The sequence below is a fragment of the Eretmochelys imbricata genome, chromosome 14 (genome assembly GCF_965152235.1).
Source record: "Eretmochelys imbricata isolate rEreImb1 chromosome 14, rEreImb1.hap1, whole genome shotgun sequence".
NCBI lineage: Eukaryota > Metazoa > Chordata > Testudines > Cheloniidae > Eretmochelys > Eretmochelys imbricata.
Genome location: NC_135585.1, coordinates 235695 through 263674, shown reverse-complemented (window position 1 = coordinate 263674; position 27980 = coordinate 235695). Strand labels below are relative to the sequence as shown.

General features: G+C 43.0%; 1 protein-coding gene across 1 annotated transcript in view; it reads right to left on the bottom strand.

Annotated features, from left to right (window-relative positions):
- CCDC57 (coiled-coil domain containing 57) overlaps window positions 1–27980 on the bottom strand; it is a 132150-nt gene that overhangs the window by 19061 nt on the left and 85109 nt on the right. Inside the window, exons 15-17 of the mRNA XM_077833623.1 lie at window positions 26727–26863; window positions 21905–22039; window positions 21278–21497 (exon numbers count right to left, since the gene is read on the bottom strand). Of these exons, the coding sequence (XP_077689749.1) occupies window positions 21278–21497; window positions 21905–22039; window positions 26727–26863 (492 nt within the window). The remainder of the gene's footprint in view (window positions 1–21277; window positions 21498–21904; window positions 22040–26726; window positions 26864–27980) is intronic.

Here is a 27980-nt window from a genome sequence, read left to right as displayed (position 1 = left end):
CAGCTTCTCAGGGAGCTTCCTGTTTCCTGCTGCTTCCCTGAACCCACTTGAGGAGAACAGGCAGTCAACTGAAGTAGTAGGAGCCAGTTAGGCCCTTAAGATGCTGATATCTTCTCTCACTCAGGCCCTGCCACCAGCCTGCTTATTTGTCCCCTTCAATTGAGTTTTGAGAGCCACTATAGCTGGCACAGAACAGCAGTCATGAGTGAAAGAAGAAAACGCCCCTCTGGGGCAGCATTCAGAAAAAAGAAAGAAAGCAAAGGAAGCTTTTCTATCTAAGGAGGAAGGAGCTCTCCTGAGATACATAGACACAAATGTTCATGGTGAGCCTTCCGGCCCCGTGAGGATGTGAGTGGTGAGGAGATGCCTGATCTTCCAGTTAGTCAGAGTGCAGGTGACCTGGCAGTTACTGCAGCATCCGTATCTCCATCTCAAATAGATGGAACCCTGCACATTCCTGAAGAAAAGTGTAGATCAGAGAAGAGTGTGGTGGAGGCGCAAGAAACAGCTGCTGCTGAGTTTAGTTCCTTAAGTCTAGATGATCCAGGACTGTGGACCCACTTGAACAGTAGCCTGAGGGACTTCCTTGTACTGCATGGGCCACAGCAAGTGAAAAAGTTCATGTTCCCCAAAGACAATGAAAATAGATGTTTCCATCCAACATATTACTGGCGTGAAATCCCCAATGGTGACAAAGTGGAGAGGCCATGGCTTATGTACTCAAAAACCCAGAATGCTGCATACTGTTTTTGTTGCAAACTCTTCCAGTCTAATGTTCCAGCCACATTGGGTTCTACAGGAACAAACGACTGGAAAAATCTGGCTAGAAATCTGGCATGCCATGAGAAGGCAGCAAATCACCAGAGAGCATTCCATAGGTGGAAAGAGCTTGAGATAAGGTTAAAGGCCACCACAGATGATCAGCATCAAGAGAAGATTGCATCAGTCTCTCTCTACTGGCAAAATGTTCTGAAAAGGCTCATTGCCATTGTAAGAATGCTTGCTACCCAAAAACTAGCACTGTGTGGCACTTCAGATCAGCTGTATGGAAACTTCCTTAAAAATGTGGAGCTGATGGCTGAGTTTGGTGCTGTACTCCAGGAGCATCTAAGAGTCACCACCCAAGAAATGTACACACACCACTACCTCAGAAAAACAATTCAAAATGAAATCATACAGTTACTGGCAACAAAAGTCAAACAGAAGATTGTGGCAGATCTGAAGAAAGCATGATATTACTCGGTTATTCTGGACTGCACACCTGACATCAGCCATACAGAACAAACGACTTTAATGGTGCGTTTTGTAACAACAACAGAACCTAGTGACAATGTCCCTGCAATGGTGACTGTCAGAGAGCATTTTCTAGAATTTATTGACATTGATGATGCTACAGGAGCTGGTATGACAAATGTGCTTCTTAAAAAGCTGGAAGATACGGGAATTGCGATAGCTGACAGGAGAGGTCAGGGCTACGATAATGGTGCCAACATGAGAGGCAAGAACAGAGGAGAGCAGACACAGATCCAAGAGTTAAACCCTCGAGCTTTTTTTGTCCCATGCAGTTCTCATTCATTGAACTGGGTGGTCAGTGATGCAGTGTCAGCTTCGAGCGAGGCTGCTGAATTTTTTAAATGTAATTCAAAGCATCTATGTATTTTTGTCTGCATCAACTCATCAATGGCAAATTTTGAAGCAACATCTGGGAACATCCTCTCTGACACTGAAACCACTGAGTGCCACACGATGGGAAAGTCGAGTGGAGGCGATAAAGCCTATCAAACACCAAACTGGGACGACAGATGATGCCATAGTTGCCATTATGGAGGATAATGCTATGACAGGAACTGTTCATGGGAGAACAGTGGCAGAGGGAAATGGAATCACCAGAAACATACATAACTTCAAATTTCTGTGTGACTTAGTGTTGTGGCATGACATACTGTTTGAAATAAATGTTGTAAGCAAGAGACTCCAAGGTGTTGACCTTGATATATCTGGAGCAATGGAACAACTGGACAAAGCAAAGTCATACCTATAGTCTTACTGGTCAGACGAGGGATTTCAAAACGTTCTGAAGAGTGCACAGAAGTTGGCAGAGGAACTTCACACTGAAGCTATTTTCCCACCCATTCAAGAATACAAGAGTCACCGAAGAAGACGACATTTTGATTACAAGACACGGGATAATCCCTTAGAGACCCCAAACAACAATTCAAAGTTGGTGCTTTGTGCAATACAGGTGCTAGATTGTGCAATACAGTCAGTTGAAGAACGTTTCATGCAGCTCAAGGAACACAGCAGTATATTTGGGATGTTGTATGATATTCCAAAACTCCTCACTATATCTGAAGAAGACCTACACCAGCAATGCTGGGCACTAGAGACAGTGTTTGACACATGTTGACATGCGGGATATTGATGCGAGTGATTTAGGTGATGAACTGAAAGCCCTTTCAAGATACATTTCAGCAGGATCAACTCCAAAGGCTGTTCTGGAATATATGTGCACAAATAATATGATCACTTTCTTTCCAAATGCTTTTGTTGCTCTGCGCATACTTCTAACACTTCCTGTAACAGTTGCCAGTGGAGAACGCAGCTTCTCCAAGCTGAAGTTAATAAAACACATATCTATGCTCCACAATGACACAGGAGAGGCTGGTCGGCCTTGCAACCATCTCAATAGAGCATGGGCTGGCCCAGACTGTGGACCTTCAGGAAGCAGTTAAAATCTTTGCAACCAAGAAGGCATGGAAAGCACCACTTTGATTATTCAAACAGATAAAAATGCCAGTGTTTACTATGCAGAAAAGAACAGTTACATTAGCTGTTCAGGCATTTGAAAGTTAAGCGTTACTTAAAATTTTTGAACAAGGCATTTTAAGTTGTTAGGTCTCCTTTATTGGGGTAGGTAGCATGGGACGAGTAGAACTGGAAGAAGGCAGAATTGAGACCTTTCAGAGTTTTCGCCCAAGTGAGGGGGCATGGGGGCATCATTTGAGCTCCCTGCCTCAGCTGCCAAAATGTTGTGGACTGGCCCTGCTGTGCAGGCACAGCTCCAATCAAGACATAGAAAAGTGGACATCTGTGACAGACTGCTCGTGGCATGCAGGAGAACAGCTACAAGAGGGGCTAGCAGAAGTGCTGCATGAAAGCGAACGAGCAGCAGCAGGCATACCAGAAGGCCAGGGAGGCCAACAATCCATCTAATGTGGAACAACAGACCTGCTGCTTTTACAAAGAGGTGCATGCATGAACAGTAAGGAGGTGGGAGAGGAAGAGGAAGAGTATTATGGGGGACAGGCAACCAGGTGATCCAGCTGCACAGTGAGCCAGGACATGTTTCTGACTTCACTGCAGTCCAAAAAGTCCCAACAGTTGAGCACGGGCAAGCCTCATACAGAGGAAGGAACCTCTAGTGAGTATGCAGTTTGCTTTGAAACTACAAGGATGGAATCCCCAAAGTAGAGAAAGTACTGAAACAACCAAGAGAGGTAGACTTGTTCTCTGCCTAACTCTAAAGGGGAATGAAAAGCGGAGGGGACCATGTGGAACAGTTTGTTCATGTGCACCGGGATGTTCCATAAATCCTGTAGACATCTCAATGAAACTTTCATGGAGGTACTCTGCAATCCTCTGCGAAAGGTTTCTGGGGAGGGCTGCCTTATTTCTTCTGCTATGGTAGGACACCTTCTGTTCCTACGCCACTCAGTGATTACTTCAGCAGGCACCATTGCAATACACAAGCTAGCAGCATACGAGCCTGGGCAGCATCTGTGTTCTCTGCCTCTGTCCCCCTCAGGAGTGAGATAGCCTAAAATCACCAGTGCCCATAGAAAATGCTGCCAGTATTCAGTCCCATTGCTCTAAACACATAAACCTGCAAACTATCTCCTCCTCATTTCCCCTACCACAGCTTGAATACTGTGTGCAGATGTGGTCGCCCCATCTCAAAAAAGATGTATTGGAATTGGAAAAGGTTCAGAAAAGGGCAACAAAAATTATTAGTGGTATGGAACGGCTTCCGTATGAGGAGAGATTAATAAGATTGGGACTTTTCAGCTTGGAAAAGAGACAGCTAAGGGGAGATATGAGTGAGGTCTATAAAATCATGACTGGTATAGAGAAAGTAGATAAGAAAGTGTTGTTTACTACTTCTCATAACACAAGAACTAGGAGTCATCAAATGAAATGACTAGGCAGCAGGTTTAAAACAAATAATGCACACACAACACACAGTCAACCTGTGGAACTCCTTGCTAGAAGATGTGATGTCCAAGACCATAACAGGGTTCAAAAAAGAACTAGACAAATTCATGGAGGATAGGTCCATCAATGGCTATTAGCCAGGAAGGGCAGGAATGCTGTCCCTAGCCTCTGTTTGCCAGAAGCTGGGAATGAGTGACAGGGGATGGATCACTTGATGATACCCTGTTCTGTTCATTCCCTCTGGGGCACCTGGCACTGGCCACTGTCGGAAGACAGGATACTGGGCTAGATGAACCTTTGGTCTGACCCAGTAGGGCCATTTTTATGTTCTTATATAAATCCATGGTGCATCTACACCTTGAATACTGTGACCAGTTCTGGTCATCTCATTTCAAACAGAATATAGTGGAACTGTAAAGGTTCAGAGACGTGCAACAAAGATGATCAAGGGTATGGAACGGCTTCTGTACAAGGAGAGACTAAAAAGAGCATGGCTGTTCAGCTTGGAAAAGAGACAATTAAGGGGGGATGTGATAGAGGTCTATAAAATCATGAATGGTGTGGAGAAAGTGAATAAAGTAGTGTTATTTACTTCCCTCCCTCGACAATAAAAAACCAGGGGTCACCTGATGTAATTAATAGGTAGCAGGTTTAATATAAACCTGAGGAAATATTTTTTCAGACAATGCACAATTAACTTGTTGAAGTCATTGCCATGGGATGTTGTTATGGCCAAAAGTATAACTGCGTTAAAAAAAAAAAACAAGATAAGTTCATGGAGGATAAATCCATCAATAGCTATTGGCCAAAATGGTCAGAGACTATAACCCCATGCTCAGGACAACCCTAAACTTCTGACTTCCAAAAGTTGGAGGGGAAGAAAGGGATAAGATCTTTCCAAAACTGCCCTGTTCTCTGCACTCCCCCTGAAGCTCTGGTATTGGCCACTGTCTGAGACAGGATCTTGAGCTAGATGGACCACTGGTCTGACCCACTATGGCAGTTCTAATGTTCTTATTCTTTCTTTAACTAAGTCTTAATTCACTGGAAGTGATAAATAAAATTAATGGCAAAGAGTCTTGTGGCACCTTATAGACTTACAGATGTGTTGGAGCATAAGCTTTCATGGGTGAATACCCACTTTGTCAGATGCATGTAGTGGAAATTTCCAGAGGCAGTTATAAATATGCAAGCAAGAATCAGGCTAGGGATAACAAAGTTAGTTCAATCAGGGAGGATGAGGCCCTCTTCTAGCAGTTGATATGTGAACACCAAGGGAGGAGAAACTGCTTTTGTAGTTGGCGAGCCATTCACAGTCTGTGTTTAATCCTGAGCTGATGGTGTCAAATTTGTAAATGAATTGAAGCTCAGCAGTTTCTCTTTGAAGTCTAGTCCTGAAGAGTTTTTGCTGCTGGATGGCTACCTTTAAATCTGCTAGTGTGTGTCCAGGGATACTGAAGTGTTCTCCTACAGGTTTTTGCATATTGCCATTCCTAATATCTGATTTGTGTCCATTTATCCTTTTATGTAGGGACTGTCCAGTTTGGCCGATGTACATAGCAGAGGGGCATTGCTGGCACATGATGGCATATATTACATTCGTGGACTTGCAGGTGAATGAACCAGTGATGGTGTGGCTGATCTGGTTAGGTCCTGTGATGGTGTTGCTGGTGTAGATGTGTGGGCAGAGTTGGCATCGAGATTTGTTGCATGGATTGGTTCCTGAGTTAGAGTTACTATGGTGTGGTGTGTAGTTGCTGGTGAGAATATGCTTCAGGTTGGCGGGTTGTCTGTGGACGAGGACTGGCCTGCCTCCCAAGGCCCGTGAAAGTGAGGGATCATTGTCCAGGATGGGTTGCAGATCACTGATGATGCGTTGGAGAGGTTTTAGCCGAGGATTGTATGTGATGGCCAGCGGAGTTCTGTCGGTTTCTTTCTTGGGTTTGTCTTGCAGCAGGAGGCTTCTGGGTACACGTCTGGCTCTGTTGATCTGTTTCCTTATTTCCTCGTGTGGGTATAGTAGTTTTGAGAATGCTTGGTGAAGATCTTGTAGGTGTTGGTTTCTGTCTGAGGGGTTGGAACAAATGTAGTTGTACCTCAGCGCTTGGCTGTAGACAATGGATCGTGTGGTGTGTCCGGGATGGAAGCTGGAGGCATGAATGTAGGCATAGCGGTCGGTGGGTTTTCAGTATAGGGTGGTGTTAACATGACCGTCACTTATTTGCACTGTGGTGTCTAGGAAGTGGACCTCCCATGTAGATTGGTCCAGGCTGAGGTTGATGGTAGGGTGGAAGCTATTAAAATCGTGGTGGAATTCTTCCAGGGTTTCCTTCCCATGGGTCCAGATGATGATGTTGTCATCAGTGTAGGGTAGGTAGAGAAGGGACGTGAGTGGACGAGAGCTGAGGAAGCGTTGTTCCAGGTCAGCCATAAAAACGTTGGCATATTGTGGGTCCATGCGGGTGCCCATAGCAGTGCCACTGGTCTGGAGGTATATATTGTGACCAAATTTGAAATAATCGTGCGTGAGGATAAAGTCACAGAGCTCAGCAACCAGTTGTGCTGTGGCATCATCAGGGATACTGTTCCTGACAGTTTGTATTCCATCTGTGTGTGGGATGTTTGTATAGAGCGCCTCTACATCCATGGTGGCTAGGATGGTGTTTTCTGGAAGATCATCAATGCATGGTAGTTTTCTCAGGAAATCAGTGGTGTCACGGAGATAGCTGGGAGTGCTGGTGGCATAGGGTCTGAGTAGAGAGTCCACATATCTGGACAGTCCTTCAGTGAGAGTGCCAATGCCCGAGATGATGGGGCATCCAGGATTTCCGGGTTTGTGGATCTTGGGTAGTAGATAGAATAACCCCGATCGGGGCTCTAAGGGTATGTTGATTTGTTCCTGTGTTAGTGTAGGGAATGTCCTGAGTAGATGGTGCAGTTTCTTAGTGTATTCCTCAGTGGGATCTGAGGAAAGTGGCCTGTAGAACTTGGTATTGGAGAGTTGTCTGGCAGCCTCCTTTTGGTAGTCAGACCTGTTCATGACGACAACAGCACCTCCTTTATCAGCCTCTTTGATTATAATAGGTTTCAGAGTAACAGCCGTGTTAGTCTGTATTCGCAAAAAGAAAAGGAGTACTTGTGGCACCTTAGCGACTAACCAATTTATTTGAGCATAAGCTTTCATAAGCTACAGCTCACTTCATTGGATGAATACTGTGGAAAATACAGAAGATGTTTTTATACACACAAACCATGAAAAAATGGGTGTTTATCACTACAAAAGGTTTTCTCTCCCCCCACCCCACTCTCCTGCTGGTAATAGCTTATCTAAAGTGATCACTCTCCTTACAATGTGTATGATAATCAAGGTGGGCCATTTCCAGCACAAATCCAGGGTTTAACAAGAACGTCTGAGGAACGGGCGGGGGCGGGCGCGTAGGAAAAAACAAGGGGAAATAGGTTGCCTTGCATAATGACTTAGCCACTCCCAGTCTCTATTCAAGCCTAAGTTAATTGTATCCAATTTGCAAATGAATTCCAATTCAGCAGTCTCTCGCTGGAGTCTGGTTTTGAAGTTTTTCTGTTGTAATATCGCAACTTTCATGTCTGTAATCACGTGACCAGAGAGATTGAAGTGTTCTCCGACTGGTTTATGAATGTTTGCAAAAAGAAAAGGAGTCCTTGTGGCACCTTAGAGACTAACCAATTTATTTGAGCATGAGCTTTCGTGAGCTACAGCTCACTTCATCAGATGCATACCTTGGAAACTGCAGCAGACTTTATATATACACAGAGAATATGAAACAATACCTCCTCCCACCCCACTGTCCTGCTGGTAATAGCTTATCTAAAGTGAGCATCAGGTTAGGCCATTTCCAGCACAAATCCAGGTTTTCTCACCCTCCACCCCCCCACACAAATTCACTCTCCTGCTGGTGATAGCCCATCCAAAGTGACAACTCTTTACACAATGTGCATGATAATCAAGTTAGGCCATTTCCTGCACAAATCCAGGTTCTCTCACTCCCTCACCCCCCTCCAAAAACCCACCCCCATACACACACAGACTCACTCTCCTGCTGGTAATAGCTCATCCAAACTGACCACTCTCCAAGTTTAAAACCAAGTTAAACCAGAACATCTGGTGGGGGGGGGTAGGAAAAAACAAGAGGAAATAGGCTACCTTGCATAATGACTTAGCCACTCCCAGTCTCTATTTAAGCCTAAATTAATAGTATCCAATTTGCAAATGAATTCCAATTCAGCAGTTTCTCGCTGGAGTCTGGATTTGAAGTTTCTTTGTTTTAAGATAGCGACCTTCATGTCTGTGATTGCGTGACCAGAGAGATTGAAGTGTTCTCCGACTGGTTTATGAATGTTATAATTCTTGACATCTGATTTGTGTCCATTTATTCTTTTACGTAGAGACTGTCCAGTTTGACCAATGTACATGGCAGAGGGGCATTGCTGGCACATGATGGCATAAATCACATTGGTGGATGTGCAGGTGAACGAGCCTCTGATAGTGTGGCTGATGTTATTAGGCCCTGTGATGGTGTCCCCTGAATAGATATGTGGGCACAATTGGCAACGGGCTTTGTTGCAAGGATAAGTTCCTGGGTTAGTGGTTCTGTTGTGTGGTATGTGGATGTTGGTGAGTATTTGCTTCAGGTTGCGGGGCTGTCTGTAAGCAAGGACTGGCCTGTCTCCCAAGATTTGTGAGAGTGTTGGGTCATCCTTTAGGATAGGTTGTAGATCCTTAATAATGCGTTGGAGGGGTTTTAGTTGGGGGCTGAAGGTGACGGCTAGTGGAGTTCTGTTATTTTCTTTGTTAGGCCTGTCCTGTAGTAGGTAACTTCTGGGAACTCTTCTGGCTCTATCAATCTGTTTCTTTACTTCCGCAGGTGGGTATTGTAGTTGTAAGAAAGCTTGACAGAGATCTTGTAGGTGTTTGTCTCTGTCTGAGGGGTTGGAGCAAATGCGGTTGTATCGCAGAGCTTGGCTGTAGACGATGGATCGTGTGGTGTGGTCAGGGTGAAAGCTGGAGGCATGCAGGTAGGAATAGCGGTCAGTAGGTTTCCGGTATAGGGTGGTGTTTATGTGACCATTGTTTATTAGCACTGTAGTGTCCAGGAAGTGGATCTCTTGTGTGGACTGGACCAGGCTGAGGTTGGTGGTGGGATGGAAATTGTTGAAATCATGGTGGAATTCATGCTCAAATAAATTGGTTAGTCTCTAAGGTGCCACAAGGACTCCTTTTCTTTTTGCGAATACAGACTAACACGGCTGTTACTCTGAAACCTGTCTTTATGAATGTTATAATTCTTGACATCTGATTTATGTCCATTTATTCTTTTACGTAGAGACTGCCCAGTTTGACCAATGTACATGGCAGGGGGGCATTGCTGGCACATGATGGCATATATCACATTGGTAGATGTGCAGGTGAACGAGCCTCTGATAGTGTGGCTGATGTGATTAGGCCCTATGATGGTGTCCCCTGAATAGATATGTGGGCACAGTTGGCAACGGGCTTTGTTGCAAGGATAGGTTCCTGGGTTAGTGGTTCTGTTGTGTGGTATGTGGTTGCTGGTGAGTATTCGCTTCAGGTTGGGGGGCTGTCTGTAGGCAAGGACTGGGTCATCCTTCAGGATAGGTTGTAGATCCTTGATAATGCGTTGGAGGGGTTTTAGCTGGGTGCTGAAGGTGACGGCTAGTGGTGTTCTGTTATTTTCTTTGTTAGGCCTGTCCTGTAGTAGGTGACTTCTGGGAACTCTTCTGGTTCTATCAATCTGTTTCTTCACTTCCGCAGGTGGGTATTGTAGTTGTAAGAATGCTTGATGTCAGGGTTGTTTCTGAGGCTGTAGATGGCATTGTGTTCTGCACGACTTAGGTTATGAGGCAAGCAATATTGTTTTTCCACCATTTCTGCATATGCACATAGGCGGAAGCATCCTATGTATAGGTCCAGACTGTCATTTCGACCTTCAGGAGGAGTCCATGTGGAAAGCTATCATAGCTGCCTTTTGTTAATTTCCCAGTTAATTATGATAGCAAAATAATTGTTAATTCTAGGAATATAGATAGCTAGTAGCTGCTGCTGTTCAACTCACATTGTAATGAGGTATTTGAGAGAAATAACTATTTTAACAAATTTCTGTAAATGGGTTCAAGCAGGCGTGGAACTGAATTAGCTCGTCTCCTGATAATTTGGATGGAAAAAGCTCTTTGAGTAATTTGCCTTCCTTTTGTCATCCTGAAAGATTTAAGCATAGTAACAGATCAAAAGCACAAATTCCTTGTTCAAGTTTCAGTTTTTCCATGTAAATGCTATCGTGAACTGGACCCCAAGTTATTCAAGACTCTCAGTGCACATGATGGCCCTTAAAGCAGTTTCAAAAGGGAGAAATTTTCCTCCTCCTTCTTCAGAAGGAGGCAGCAAACAATTTAAAAACAACACAATGTTCTACAGTCCTTATTCATTTCGGAGCCTGAGTGGGATGAATAAGAACCTCCTCAGTTAACTATTCTCAGGATCAAGCCAGATGCTCAGATAATCAGGCTGTAATCACAACTGGATATCTTCACCTAATGATGCTTCATTCTGTTCCATCTCTGAAATTCTGTCAGAAATAGTGGTGTCTCTCTTGCTGTGTATTTATATCTCCCTACTGTATTTTCCACTCCATGCATCTAATGAAGAGGGTTATAGCCCACGAAAGCTTATGCCCAAATAAATTCGTTAGTCTCTAAGGTGCCACAAGGACTCCCCATTGTTTTTGCTGATACTGACTAATGCGGCTACCCCTCTGAAACCCATCTCTTGCTTCTATTTCACTAGGCTTTGGACACCTGAAAATCTTGCAGCAAGTGTTGCAACTCTGGCTGGAAGTTGCTAGAGGTTAGGAAATTGGTGTCCTTGTAAGGTTGCCAGTTGTGTTGCACCAGACTAAGCAGCATGAAACAACATGGTATTATCAGCAAAATTTTCATGACCTATACATGACCAAACACAGTTTTTGTTTATCTTGCCAATACAGATCTGACCTACAGTACCCCTGCTATTCCAGCCCTGGACCCACAAAAAGACACATGAATTATAACCACCAGCGCTGTTTCCATTCCAGTCCTAGGGTTCACCTCTGCCGCAGTTCTGTCAATGCACATTAATCTTATCCTGCAATATACCTGCCATTGGAAGTACTAGTAATAAGTACCATTTATGATGCACTTTTCATTTTCAAAGCTTTTTTCAAACACTAACTAATGAATCCTAGTCCTGGAGTTCACTTGAAAAGAGACTGTTCGCTGTGCCAAACTGCATAGTATTTTTAAAATGCACATAAATGACTAAAGGGACAAATTTAACACCAACAATCCCAATACAAATTTAAAGCTAAGTCTAGAGAGCTAAATGGCTAGTACATGATTATGGATAAAAGTTCTACCTACTAATACTAAGGATTGGGTACTGGGGGACATCTGTTACAGACCACTTAATCTCACTAGGGAACAGGACAAACTGCTTCTTAAACATCTGTCTGTAAAGTGTAAGAAGAAAAACTGTTATAATGAGTAACTTCAGCAAAGGGTGCATTTGCTGGACATCTCATGCAGCCAGTTACAAAACTCCCCTAAAGTTGCTCAAAATAATAGATGATAATTCCTTAACACAGGAAGTCCTGCACCCAACATGGGTACATTCAATAGTTGTACCTCATTAACTCATAAGAAGAGTTAATCACTGACCTAAACATTAGTGTTGCCACTGTACCAAAGATCACGATCTTGTTACATTTACCTTGTGCAAACAGAATATGGCACCAATCAATAATATGTATATTTAGAACTTTAAAAGGGTTAATTTCCCAAAGATTAATGTAATCAGTGGTATAACTGTCTGGGAAAACAAATCTGAAATGGAAAGCGTTAATGAAAACTGGGACTTGTTCATGGATATCCTATTGCAGCGTTTCTCAAACTGGGGTCCGTGTGGGTACTCCAGGGAGTCCAAGGGCCCCGCTGATCAACTCCTCCCCCTCGCTCCCAGCAGGAGCATGCTGCGGAACAGCTGTTCAGTGGAGTGCAGGAGGCGCTTGGAGGGAGAGGGAGGAGCAGGGGAGAGGCGAGCTTCGGGGAGGGGCAGAAAGAGACGGGGAAGAGGAGGAGTGGGAGCGCGGCCTAGGGCTAAGCAGCAGACTTGGGGGTCTGCGAAAAAAATTTAAATCAAAATGAGGATTTCTATCAATCCAGAATTCTGGGCTAGAAGCCAACCTGATTAAAAGAAGATGCAAAAGTGGTAATAAAACAGGGGTTCTCAAACTGGGGGTTGGGACCCCTCAGGGGGTCATGAAATTATTACATGGGGGGTCGTGAGCTGTCAGCCTCCACCCCAAATCCCGCTTTGCCTCCAGCATTTTTAATGGTATTAAAAATATAAAAAAGTATTTTTAATGTATAAGGGGGGTTGCACTCAGAGGCTTGCTATGTGAAAGGGGTCACCAGTACAAAAGTCTGAGAACCCCTGTAATAAAACAATTATATATAAAGGATGGGAAACAGGGAAGTAAATGGCAATGAATATAAAGTTATAAGTTAAAAAAAATGTAGCTGACGTAAAAAAGGGAAGCCAAAGGAATCAATGAAATATCAGTGGCCAAAGGAGTTAAAGATAACAAGAAAAACCCTAGGTCAGGTATATAACCATATCTAGATGCAGATGGTAAAATTGTAAACAGTGACGTAGAAAAAGCAGAAACGTTTAATGGATATTTCTATTCAGAATTTGGAACGAAGCAGGAAGATGTATCAAACCCATATGATGATGTAGATGGAACAGAAAGTTTGCCATCTGTAACAAAGGAGGATGTGACACGGCACCTACTAAAATTAAACATTTTCAGATCAACACTCCCAGGTAACTTACGTCCAACGTTCGTAAAGGAACTAGCTGAGGAGCTCTCTTGAAGTTAATATTTAAAAAAATCTTGAAAAATTGGGAAAATTCCAAAGGAGTGGAGGATTACCAACATAGTTCCAATACAGTAACTCCTCATTTAACTTTGTAGTTATGTTCCTGAAAAATGCGACTTTAAGTGAAACGATGTTAAGCAAATCCAATTTCCCCATAGAATTAATGTAAATGGGGGGGGGGGGGTTAGGTTCCAGGGAAATTTTTTTTTTTTTCCAGACAAAAGACACACACACACACACACATACAGTATAAGTTTTAAACAAACAATTTAATACTGTACACAGCGATGAGGATTGTGAAGCTTGGTTGAGGTGGTGAAGTCAGAGGGTGGGATATTTCCCAGGGAATGCCTTACTGCTAAATGATGAACTAGCAATTGGCTGAGCCCTCAAGGGTTAACTCATTGTTAATGTAGCCTCACACTCTACAAGGCAGCACTAATGGAGGGAGAGGAGACAGCATGGCAGACAGAGACACAAACCGTGTGTCTGTGAGAGGGAGAGAGATGCACATTTCCCCTTTAAGTACGCTGACCCCACTCTTAAGTGCCTTGTTAAGTTAATCAGCAAGCTGAGACCACAGCTGCTTCCAGGAAGCTCCCTCGTCCTGAGCCCTGTCGTGTGTGTCCCCCCTGCTCTATGGAAGATGGGGTAAGCGGGGTGCAGGAGCAGGGGGGAGGGAGACACCCTGACATTAGCCCTCCTCCGGCCCCCGCCCCTGCACAGCAAGCAAGAGGCTCGGGGAGCAGCTTCAAGGCAGAGGGCAGGAGCAGCACATGGCAGTGGGGGGAGGGACAGCAATTGATAGCCTGCTGGGCAGCTGCTGCAAAGGGAACTTAGGGGAGCGGGGAGCTGATGGGGGGCTGCCGGTCCACCCTGGTTCAAAGCCCCCACCAGCTAGCTGCAACGGGCTGCTCTTCCTGGAAGCTGTGCACAAAGCAGGCGGCTGCCAAACGACATTATAAGGAAGCACTGCACAACTTTAAACGAGCATGTTCCCTAATTGATCAGCAATGTAACAACATTAACCAGGACAACTTTAAGCGAGTTACTGTATTTAAAAAAGGTTAAGGGATGATCCAGGGTACCATAGACCGATCAGCCAGACAGAGTCTGGGTAAAATAATGGAACAGTTAATTTGTGACTAGCAACATAGGATTAGAGGAAAAAAAAAAAAAAACAAAAAAATTTGATGCCAGTCTGCATGGTTTCTCAGAAGGTAAATCTTGTCAAATAAATCTGTTGTCTTTTTTGGACAGCATTGATAAAAGGAACTGTGTTGATAGAATATATATGGATTTCTCCAAGGTATTTGACCTAGTACCACATGACATTTTGATTTACAAACTTGCATTATATGTGTGACAGTCTATATCCCTATGTTCACCCTTTTTACAAAACTATAATGGATTTTTTACAAAGTATGCCTTGTGAGGTATCATTGGAAAACTCATACTGTGCTGGTAAAATGTGTGTGACAACAACATTGTATGTAAAGTTATAAGATTCTACTGTATAAGATTACTGAGACATATTCCAAGTTCAGAAAAGCAGGCACAAACCAGTTCCTCAAAAACAAAAGGCAAATTGACACCTCAGCTAGGTGTCAACAAAATTAAATGGACTATCACTTGGTTAAGCAGCTATTCTTTGGCAGGAAAGAGTGTGAGCAAGAAATCTTGGCAAAGAAACACTGGAAGTTCCCATCCCACAGACTTGGTCTCCTTAACCCCTCCTGGAGATGTTTCTCAAAGAGGAGGAAAAGATATAAAAATGGTGGAACAGACTCCCCACATGATCTCTCTTTTCATCTCTACTCACAGCATCAACAACGCCTGAAGGACAAAGGAAGCATCATTGGACTGGGGAGGGATCCTGGCTGAAAGATCCAACCAGTAATACTGCTGAAGCATGTAGAGAGATTTCGGAGTAGCAGCCGTGTTAGTCTGTATTCGCAAAAAGAAAAGGAGTAATTGTGGCACCTTAGAGACTAACCAATTTATTTGAGCATAAGCTTTCGTGAGCTACAGCTCACTTCATCGGATGCATCACTTTATATTTATTTATACAGTGCTCACTTTATATTTATTTTTATTACAAATATATTTGCACTGTAAAAAACAAAAGAAATAGCATTTTTCAATTCACCTCATACAAGTACTGTAATGTAGAATTATGTAATAAAAACAACTGCATTCAAAAATAAAACAATGTAAAACTTTAGAGCCTACAAATCCACTCAGTCCTACTTCAGCCAATCACTCAGACAAACAAGTTTGGTTACAATTTGCAGGAGATAATGCTTCCCGCTTCTTGTTTACAGTGTCACCTGAAAGTGAGAACAGGTGTTCGCATGGCACTGTTGTAGCTGGCGTTGCAAGCTATTTACGTGCCAGATGTGCTAAAGATTCACATGTCCATTCATGCTTCAACCGCCATTCCAGCATCCATGCTGATGATGGGTTCTACTCAGTAATGTTCCAAAGCAAAACAGACCAACGCATGTTCATTTTCATCATCCAAGTCAGATGCCACCAGCAGAAGGTTGATTTTCTTTTTTCGTGGTTCGGGTTCCGTAGTTTCCGCATCTGAGCGTTGCTCTTTTAAGACTTCTGAAAGCATGCTCCACACCTCATCCCTTTCAGATTTTGGACAGCATTTCAGATTCTTAAATGTTGGGTTGAGTGTTGTAGCTATTTTTAGAAATCTCAGGTTGGTATCTTCTTTGCATTTTGTCAAATCTGCTGTGAAAGTGTTCTTAAAACAAACATGTGCTGGGTCATCATCCGAGACTGCTATAACATGAAATATATGGTAGAGTGCAGGTAAAACAGAACAGGAGACATACAGTTCTCCCCCAAGGAGTTCAGTCACAACTTCAATGAACGCACTGTCTACAGTCCATTGTCTACAGTCAAGCTCTACAATACAACCGCATTTTAACGAGCATCATCAGCATGGAAGCATGTCCTCTGGAATGTTGGCTGAAGCATGAAGGGACATACGAATGTTTAGCATATCTGGCATGTAAATACCTTGCAATGGCAGCTAAAAAAGTGCCATGTGAATGCCTGTTCTCACTTTCAGGTGACAGTGTAAATAAGTAGCAGGTAGCAGTATCTCCCGTAAATATAAACAAACTTGTTTGTCTTAGCAGTTGGCTGAACAAGAAGGAGGACTGAGTGGTCTTATAGGCACTAACATTTTACATTGTTTTGAGTGCAGTTATGTAAAAAGAAAAACCCATGACACTTGTAAGTTACACTTTCATGATAAAGAGATTGCACTACAGTACTTGTATGAGGTGAATTGAAAAATACTATTTCTTGTGTTTATCATTTTTAACTGTGCAAATATTTGTAATAAAAATATAAAGTGAGCACACTTCACTTTGTATTCTGTGTCGTAATAGAATATATTTGAAAATGTAGAAAAACATCCAAATATGTAATACGTTTCAATTGGTATTCTATTGTTTAACAGTGTGATACATTTTTTTAATCACGATTAATTTTTTTGAGTTAATCGCATGAGTTAACTGTGATCAATCAACAGCCCTACTTGTAATCACTTAAAAACATCTATCTTTCTGTAGTTAATAAACTTGCTTTATTGCTTTATCTAAACCAGTGACAGGGGTAACAGGATTTGTGCATATTTTCTATTAATGAAATGATGTACCTTCAATGAGCTTGTATTGTCCAGGACAGTACTGGGCAGTACAAAATCCACATTTCTAGTGGAAAGTCTGGGACTGAGAGTTTCCTGGTATTGCCCTGCAGTGTAAGTCATGGGTGTCTGACTATAGCACTCATACAGTATAGCTGGGAGCGATTTACATGCTGGAGGCCGTTTGTGAGCAGACCAGGAGTGGTTGCTCTTACAATGAAGCAGTATAAAAGGCACCCCATGCTGGAGAATTGAGGGGATGCATCTGTTCAACGGTCCAGACTGTACCCTGAGGAATGTCACAATATGCAATTAACAGGGTACACATTAGATGGTTTAAAAACTGGTTCACTGACAGATCTCAAAATGTAGTTGGTAATGGTGAGATATCATACTATCACACTAATATTTTTATGAATAATCTAGATGAATTTATAAAATAATAATGATATATAAAATGATGATTTTATAAAACATTTGCTGATAAAATTTGCAGATGAGACAGATTGCTGAGGTAGTAAATAAGGAGGAGGACAGGTTATTGTTACATGGTGATCTGAATTGCCTGGTTAAATGGTTACAATGCAACAAAATGTGTTTTAATACTGCCAAATGCAAGGTGATACATCTGGGAACCAAGATCAGAGGTTATACCTACAGGATGCAAGATTCTGTCTTGGTAAAGCACTTAGGAGTCATGATAGATAATCAACTCAACATGCGATCTCAATACAATGCGGTGACAAAAAGGGCTAATGTGCTCCTTGAATGTAATAAAAAGGGGAATATCAGTAGAAGTAGGTAAGTGAACTCTGTACATAGCATTGGTAAGATCACTACTAGAATACTGTGTCCAGTTCTGGTAGCCACTCTTCAAGAAGGATGTGGAAATACTACAGAGAATTCAACAGAAGGCCATAAAAATGATCCAGGGGCTGAAAAACCAAGCCTTAAAACGTGAGGTTTAGTGAGCTCAGCTTATCCACGATACAGCTGAGATGTGACTCAATCACTGCACATAGGCACTTACAGCTAGAAAAGAGATCTGATGGGGAGGGGGGCCTTTCCAACATTGCTGACAAAGGCATAACAGGATCCAGTGGCTGGAAGTTGAATTTAGATAAATTCAACATTGAAATAAGACAATTTCCTAGCAGTGAGGGTGATTAAACATTGGAACAGCTTACTGGGAGAGATGGTGGATTCACCATCGCTTAGAGTCTTTATGAAGAAATTAGATATTTTTTTAAAAGATATACTTTAATCAAGCTTCTAAGAGAAATTCTATGGCCTGTGTATGCAAGGGGGCAGGGATGGATGGTCATAATGGTCCCTTCTGATTTTGGAATCTGTGACTGGGTCTCCCCTAGTCGTCCCCCTCCTTCAAGGCCATGGGGAGAACAGGTTTGCCTGCATCGTTCTCAAAAGGCTCATAACACTTGCAGTTCTTTAATCAAATCTCATACTTCAGGGCTTCAGCCAGTTGCCTGCAGGGATCAGGAAGGAATTTTTTTTGCTGATGCACAATTGTATGTAATCTGTTTTCAGTTTTGCCTTCCTCTGAAGCATCAGAGATGGGCTACAGCTGGAGATGGGACACCAAGCAGTGGACCAGTGGCCTGAGAAGTTACAGAGGATCTTCCTTCTAGATGCATGGCAGGTAGTTAGTTTCTTCAAACCTGAAGAAGAGTCTGTGTAAGCTCGAAAGCTTGTTTGTCTCATCAACATAAATTGGTCCAATAAAATATATTACCTCACACACCTTGTTTTGCTCATATGCTCAGGATCATACTGATTACTGGATTTGGGGTCAGGAAGGAATTTTCCCTCAGGTCAGAATGGCTGGGGCCTTGAGGATTTTTCACCTTGTTCTGCAGGAAAGGGCATGGTTCACCTGCTGGGATCATCTCAGTCAATTCAGTGCCACTGCAAGGACCTTGGGTATTGGTTCCACCTTGGTTTCTCCTGTTCTCAGAATGTTCTCTCACATAGTTAAGTCTCCTGAGGGCTGAAATGTTTTGGTCTAACCAAAGTCTCTGCCTTTTATATAGGGGGTATCTAGATGAAATGTACCGGCCTATTATGTACAGAAGTTCAGACAAGATGATCTAATGGACCTTTCTGGCCTTAAATCCTATACAACATTAATCCACAGTGCCCCAGAATTAGAGAGATTTCTTTAAATCTGTGCCAATAAATTGTTAGCATAGGAGGATTAGGGAGAGGCAGTGTGGTCCAGTGGACAGGGGACTGGGCTGGAAGTCAGGAGACACGGGTGTTATTCCCAGCTCTGCTACTGACCTGTTGTGTAACCTTGGCCATTTTGCATTAGCTCTTTGTGCCTCTATTTCTCCTTGCACCCTTTGTCTGTTTTGTTTTTTCTAGTTAAACTGTATCATTTTTCAGACAGGGACTGTTCCTTACTATATGTTTGTATGGTAACTTGCACAATGGGGCCCTGATCTCATCTGGGAACTCTATCTGTTACCAAAATACAACTAAATAATATTAAGGGAGCGTATACCTGCCACACAGTATTAGCTTTGTAAAGACTGATCAAGTTACAGCAGCAGGACAGTATATTAATTGTTCAGTTATTGAGGACTCATTTTTATATCTTCTCCTAATAAAGTTCTGCTATAAAGGCGAGTGGTATTTGTATTCCTCTAGTTAATCGTTTTATTAAGAGGGGAACAGTATTCTTAATGAGGATGATAATACTGGGGAGAAGTGTTAGTGTTCCCCTTAACTGTCTGTTTTTTCCAGCACCAATATTCAAGTATCTAAGTAATTTTTGGAACATCTATGACAGCTGGGTTTATGGATAATTGAGTGACTGTAACTTTAGGACCACTCTCATATAGTAAAAAGAAAAGGAGTACTTGTGGCACCTTAGAGACTAACAAATTTATTTGAGCATAAGCTTTCATGAGCTACAGCTCACTTCACTGGATGCATTCAGTGGAAAATACAGTGGGGAGATTTATATACATAGAGAACATGAAACAATAGGTGTTACCATACACACTGTAACAAGGGTGATCACTTAAGATGAGCTATTACCAGCAGGAGAGCGGGGGGGAGGGGCGGGGCGGGGGGAAAACCTGGACACTATGGTGCTAATAAGCGATGGTCACGAACACCATCCTATACCGGAAACCTACTGACCGCTATTCCTACCTACATGCCTCCAGCTTTCACCCAGACCACACCACACGATCCATTGTCTACAGCCAAGCTCTACAATACAACCGCATTTGCTCCAACCCCTCAGACAGAGACAAACACCTACAAGATCTCTATCAAGCATTCTTACAACTACAATATTCACCTGCTGAAGTGAAGAAACAGATTGATAGAGCCAGGAGAGTACCCAGAAGTCACCTACTCCAGGAAAGGCCCAACAAAGAAAATAACAGAACGCCACTAGCCATCACCTTCCTCCCCCAACGAAAACCTCTCCAACGCATCATCAGGGATCTACAACCTATCCTAAAGGACGACCCATCACTCTCACAGATCTTGGGAGACAGGCCAGTCCTTGCTTACAGACAGCCCCCCAACCTGAAACAAATACTCACCAGCAACCACACACCACACAACAGAACCACTAACCCAGGAACCTATCCTTGCAACAAAGCCCATTGCCAACTGTGCCACATATCTATTCAGGGGACACTATCATAGGGCCTAATCACATCAGCCACACTATCAGAGGCTCGTTCACCTGCACATCTACCAATGTGATATATGCCATTATGTGCCAGCAATGCCCCTCTGCCATGTACATTGGTCAAACTGGACAGTCTCTACGTAAAAGAATAAATGGACACAAATCAGACGTCAAGAATTATAACATTCAAAAACCAGTTGGAGAACACTTCAATCTCTCTGGTCACTCGATTACAGACCTAAAAGTGGCAATTCTTCAACAAAAAAACTTCAAAAACAGACTCCAACGAGAGACTGCTGAATTGGAATTAATTTGCAAACTGGATACAATTAACTTAGGCTTGAATAGAGATTGGGAGTGGATGGGTCATTACACAAAGTAAAACTATTTCCCCATGTTTATTCCCGCCCCCCCGCTCTCCTGCTGGTAATAGCTCATCTTAAGTGATCACTCTCGTTACAATGTGTATGGTAACACCCATTGTTTCATGTTCTCTATGTATATAAATCTCCCCACTGTATTTTCCACTGAATGCATCGGATGGAGTGAGCTGTAGCTCATAAAAGCTTATGCTCAAATAAATTTGTTAGTCTCTAAGGTGCCAAAAGTACTCCTTTTCTTTTTGCGAATACAGACTAACATGGCTGCTACTCTGAAACCTCTCATATAGTAAAATCAGTGTAAACAGAGAGAATCTACTATTGTACCTTCACTCCTCATACTGTGAATTCTTTCCTAGTCATTCTTACCTTGATCTATGTTGCTTTGAGGGCTGAGAATAGAAGGGCTTGATCCCATATCTAGAATCTGCCAAATATCCTGGAGAGAGCTGTGTACTCCAGATGATGACATCCAGGCCTGTTGGGCTTGGCTTTCCCTACTGAGTTGCTGTGATTGGTTTGTTTCTGAGGATGTACTTTCCTTTTGTTGTCCTGGACTGAAATTTCTTACAGAAGATTCCAGTTGAACCTGTAAGAATCAGAACATCCCCTTAAGAGGATATCTACTCTTCAGATGGATGACACCTGGAAATTGGTTTAATCAAAAGATGGCAGGGGGACGGGAGAGGGTCAGGACTGGGAGCTTCTCAGTGAGATAGCTAGATAGTTTCAGCAGCTGGGAGACAAGCTGTGTTATTATTTCTAATTTAGACAGGGCATAAGGGGAAAGAGAATGAGGTTGGAACATGGACAGTGTGGTTGGGATACAACTTGTTTAAAATATGTTTTATAAAATAAAGCTGTATTATAAATACTATTTTGCACTTAATAAGTAAAGTAATGAATTTTCAGTATCTCATAGAAAATGAGTGTTATATAGAACTAAAGCACATGGTTAAAAGTAGATCAAACTAGTAAAAAATTCCTGTACTGTACCTGAATCTGGGGTAATTCCGCTCTCTCACCACAGGTACTTGGAACATTTTCATCACTTAAGCTCTCTATTGAGCTAGGAAAGGCAACCACAGAAGTCAATCTTGAGAAACGTTGTTGCTGTGCATACTGGAGCTCCTGTTATGAAAAGAAGCCAGCCCAAATTATTGCACATTTCATTTAACACACGCATCTACAGATAACCTGCAATGTGTTTCCGGAGCCTCTGGAAAGACTGTATTTACAGGTGAGTTTTATGTGTCTAGTGCTTACAGTAATACACAAGAAATAGAGATATTATGAAGTAGGAAATTAAACTATGTTATATACCCAGAAGATCAGTATTGCTATGACGGGGTAGTTTGCCCTGCACACGCAGTAGCATGTAGTGGTCGGCCCACCCCACTACATGACATGGACCTGTAAAGGTTTGAAATATTCCATATAAGGACCTAAGGGGGATATAGATAGAGAGGAAGCAGTCCCAGGAATGAATGGTGCCTGGGATGAAATCCCATCACTGTATCTTTAGGGGCCTGGAGCCAGAAGCCTTGCAGAGAGGGTGTGGCCAGGCTCCCCTCACACCCAGTCAATTGGGAATGAGCTGGATCTGAGATGGGGACTAGCATATATGCTAGCTATTCCATCATAACAGGGCAGAAACCAGGAAGAGAGAGCTGCCTGCTGGATCCTCTTAGCCTGAAGATTAATTGAGGAAAAAGGAGCCAGCTGAGGAAGCAGCTGGCTAAGACTTTTCAGCTCGCTAAATTATAACCCAGCCCCAAGGAGGAGAGCTGAGCACTCCTATTTAAGTAGAGAGGTAATAACTTTCTGAATTAGCATGAACAGCTGACCAGGTCTTTTCTAGGGATCCAGTGCTGGGTCACCTGGGGCAACGAACAAGCAAGTTATCCTTTGTAGAAAATTGTAATAAATCAGATCCCAGGAAGGAGGTACGGGTTTTTGATTGAAAGAACCCAAGGGGGTGCTGAGTGCAATGCACTAGTAGGGCCACAAGGGGGTGTGCTCAAGATGCCCACCCCTTGTCAATGGCCAAAACTCCACTCCTAATAATTCCTCCCAAACTCTTTCCACAACCTCCAGGGGTGCTGGCACAATTTTTATAGTTGGGGGCGGAGGATGCTGAAAGCCATTGAACCAAACTGGAAACCACTTCAAGCCATGGGGTACAGCAGCACCCCCAGCACCCCTAGTTCCAGCACCTCTGCAGAATGAGCTCGGTGCCAGGGAGCACTTTGCACCAATGCCAAAGTACTCAGTGCTGAATCAGAGCGGCTTGGCTCTGAGACTTATCTGAGGGCGGCTTCCATGAGGACAACCTTCAGCCTAATGTCTCTGTCCTTTTAAGTGCAGGGTCTGAAGTCTGGACAGATATGGCACTTGTCCCTCACATGAGTTTCCCCCAAGCACTTTAAGCAGCTGGAGTGCAGCTTACTAACAGTCATAGGTTTGCAACAGCTCTGCCAACCACGATTTTGAAGCTATGACGACAATTCCCTTTGATTGTTACTGGAAAAGCATATGGCTGTTAGTGGATGGATTGAGAGTGAACTTTGTGCCACTTGCATTCTAGTCTTCCGTCTACATCCTTAATTAAACATAGTTTGTCAGTAAACATGACAGAGATCTTTGTTACTTTGAGGGAGGGCATGGTAATTTGGGGCCAGAGTGATGAGTGCAGCCATTATGTGACTATATTGTTCTTCCTTGGCTTTGCTTTTGGATGTTTTGCCCTTCTAGGCCAAGCAGCTGAAAACTTGGAATATTTCAAATTTTTACTTATTTATTTATTTTTGGCAAGTGAGACAGTTTTGTTGCTTTAATTCCCTGGAAGAGTTTTTCTGACATGGGGAAACTAGAGAGACAAGGTGGGTAAGATAATATCTTTTATGGGATCAACTTCTGTTGGTGAAAGAGACAAACTGTTAAGCTTACAACAGAAGTCTTCCTCAGATCTGGGAAAGGTGCTCAGAGTGTCATTGCTAAATACAAGCTGAACAGATTGTTAAGCATAAGAAGTTAATGTATGTTGCAAGAGACCATTCAAGGTGAAGTGGGCAGTCAACAACTCTGCAGTCATAAGATAAAGTAGGGTTTCTGGGTTACAGATTGCTGTAATGAGCCATAAATCTACTGTCCTTATTGAGTCCATGATTTTTAGTGTCTAGCAAAGTTATTAATTCAAACTCCTAGGCTCATCTTTTGAAGGTGTTGTGCAGGTTTACTTTGAGGATGAGGACTGAGAGGCCAGATAGAATCATAGAATATCAGGGTTGGAAGGGACCTCAGGAGGTCATCTAGTCCAACCCCCTGCTCAAAGCAGGACCGATCCCCAACTAAATCATCCCTGCCAGGGCTTTGTCAAGCCTGACCTTAAAAATATCTAAGGAAGGAGATTCCACCACCTCCCTAGGTAACGCATTCCAGTGTTTCACCACCCTCCTAGCGAAAAAGTTTTTCCTAATATCCAACCTAAACCACCCCCACTGCAACTTGAGACGATTACTCCTTGTTCTGTTATCAGCTACCACTGAGAACAGTCTAGATCCATCCTCTTTGGAACCCCCTTTCAGGTAGTTGAAAGCAGCTATCAAATCCCCCCTCATTCTTCTCTTCCACAGACTAAACAATCCCAGTTCCCTCACCCTCTCCTCATGAGTCATGTGTTCCAGTCCCCTAATCATTTTTGTTGCCCTCTGCTGGACTCTCTCCAATTTCTCCACATCCTTCTTGTAGTGTGGGGCCCAAAACTGGACACAGTACTCCAGATGAGGCCTCACCAATGTCCAATAGAGGGGAACGATCACGTCCCTCGATCTGCTGGCAATGCCCCTACTTATACAACCCAAAATGCCATTGGCCTTCTTGGCAACAACGGCACACTGTTGACTCATATCCAGCTTCTCATGCACTGTCACCCTTAGGTCCTTTTCTGCAGAACTGCTGCCGAGACATTCGATCCCTAGTCTGTAGTGGTACATGGGGTTCTTCCGTCCTAAGTGCAGGACTCTACACATACAGAGTGTCACGGAGTGTCACTGTCACATAGTAGTACAGGACCCATTGTTGGGGAAAAAATTAAGGAAATTTTTTAAAAAATCAAGACTTTTGCATTTTCAAAAATAATCCAATTTTGGAAACTTAACTGCAAAATGTCCCTTGAACCCAAAAAATAATGATTTTATCATTCTAATTTCTTACAGAAACAAATTAATTTTCATTTTGCATTTTAAAATATGAAAAATGTTGCATTTTGGATTTTTTTCATATAAAATATATATTTTCTGTATTTTTTTCTGCAAAATTATACCTCTGAGACATAAAAATGGCCCAAATCTAATTGTCAATTTAGGTCATTTTCACACAGTTGTATGTATGATGCTCAGTGGCATTAACAAGGGCCGTGGTCCTCCAGGATGCATTGTGAAGGCAGACACCTGCACCCTGATGAACAACACTGACTTCACAGTGGTCCACACAGGTGGATGTACAATGTGGCCAAGTTAACACTGCTGTGAGATTCTTAAATTATATTGTAAGGTTTTTATTCTGGTTTGTTTTGTTTTTTTTTTAAAGGGAAAAAAAGAAAAACCACACAGGTGCTTACTTCCTGGCAGCAAGGTAATGCCCCAGGGCACATTCCTTTAAATACATCATTTATAAACATTCACTGAAACAAGTGTGCACTTAGCATCACTTGAGCAGTATTTGCAAAAAGCACATGGGTGCTTTCAAGGAATCATCCAGAGAACAACTTGAGGACCCATTCTTCACTGAAAGAAGAGAAACAAGTATTAGCCAACGTCCTCAGCCAAAGTAGACACAACCCAGGAGGTACATACCTATGGACTCACCCCTCGTCAAGGAAGCCTAGTAACAACTTGTGAAATAGCTCCCTAGTCAGCTACTTCAAATTTTCTGGACTCTGGGGGACTTACTTTATTCTGGTAGGTAAAAGTCAAGAAGTGGTCAAGAAATTTGAATTGTGTGTGTGATCTAAAGATCACAAATTTAAAAAAACATACCACTAAGGAGAAAATAAGAACGCTGTAGGGCTAGCTAGGGGATAGAAGGGTTCAGGCTAAGAGGTAGCAATCAGACTTTGCATTCTGTCCGGTATCTTTTAAGTGGGCAAGTGACAACATGTTTTGTGTTAAAACACAAGTGAGCAGAATCCACCACAGTGAAACCAGCATGATTAAGATGGTGCTGGATAAGAGTAATACAGGACATGTAATTTTTTAGGCTGAGAGGGCAGGATTTACAGTGCAGTTTTATTCTAGAAAAGTGACATGGTAAGAAGAGCTTTGAAAGATTCCACACTTGTTATTTCTCAGTGATTATCCATCAAATTCATGCAGTTTACAAGTAGAAACTATTTTTTTCGAACTGCCAACACTGCAAACTCAGACTGGAAATTGAAAGTGACACTAGGTTCTTTTTGGCTTTGATATCACCAATAATAAAGGTTAAATGGACCACAATTGTCATTTTAAATCTAAATTTCTTAAAGACAGACATACTCCTCATTTAGGACTGAAATTTTAATATAGTAACATAGAAATGAATCTGAAAGTTTCTTAGGTGAAAAACATTTCCCCTCCTCTCTAGGTTTAGTTAACTCAAAGTCAGCCAAATGGAGTTTTCACAATGATCCAAAAATGCTTCTCGGCTGAGATCTAGCATGAGAAATTGCAATCCAAGAAGATTCTGGGGAAAGTTATATGCAACTGAAAATATGGGTTTAGCACAGTGTCTCAATAATCTGATCAAAAACCTAGTTTTATGGAGGATATATCATTACCCGTGTTGTAAGCTGGTACTGTAGATGCTCTAAAGCTGAGAGTCGATGCTGTGCTTCATTGGCAAGCTCTTTAGGATACAGAGCACCATAGACAGTATGGACAGGGCACTGTTTAGAGCTAATGTAATGCTGAAGTCCTAAAAAGGAGAGAAAATAAATTATGAAGAGGGAATTTTCTATATTGTCACTCTTAACTAAAAGAAAATTTCCCCTTCATTTAGTTACAGAACATGTCAGCCTCTCATTGCATAGGGACACAAAGCCGTGTCAGAACTGGCCTAGAAATATCTTTTCCTACAGGTGATTTTTTTCAACCCTTTTTCCAATAGAATTAAAATCTCTACAATGAAATTCTCTCACATGACCTCAAAAGTAATCTTAAGTTTATTTGATGATAAGGTTATTCTGCTTTCTTCTCCTCTTCCATGAGAATCAAACAATGATTCCATAAGACGAATAACCTCTTTATAAATACAGAAACAAATTTTCACTCTTATACAAAGTTCACACTGACACTTTAGCACTAGGTTGGTCTTTACTGAATATCTCCATATCCAAGAGTTACTGACTGGCAAATTCTTTGTCATGTTTTAGCCCAACACCTTCTGCATTAGGGACAAACTTGTTCTCAACCACTAGCACAGGGGTGGGCAAACTATGGCCTGTGGGCCGGATCCGGCCCGTGAGCCATTTTAAGCCGACCTGCGAGCTCCCACTGGGGATTGGGGTTTGGGGCTTGGCCCTCTCTGGCACTCCAGCCAGGGAGCAGGGTTGGGGGCTGCTCCATGCAGCTCCCGGAAGCCGCAGCATGGCCCCCCTCTGGCTCCTGTGTGCTCCAATGGTCCCCTCTGGCGCTCCAAAAGGAGCTGCAGGAGCAGTGCCTGCAGACAGGGCAGCATGCAGAGTCACCTGGCTGTGCCTCCACGTAGGAGCCAGAGAAGGGACATGACGCTGCTACCGGGAGCTGCTTGAGGTAAGCGTTGCTCGGAGCCTGCACCCCTGAGCCTCTCCCCATGCCCCAACTCCCTGCAGCGCTGATCCCGCTCCCACCCTCCAAACCCCTCAATCCCAGCCCGGAGCACCCTCCTGCACCCCAAACCCCTCATTCCCAGCCTCACCCCAGAGCCCGCACCCCTAGCTGGACCCTGCACCCCTTCCTGTACTCCAACCCCCTGCCCCAGCCGTGATCCCCCTCCTGCCCTCCAAACCCCTCGATTCCAGCCCAGAGCATCCTCCTGCACCCCAAACCCCTCA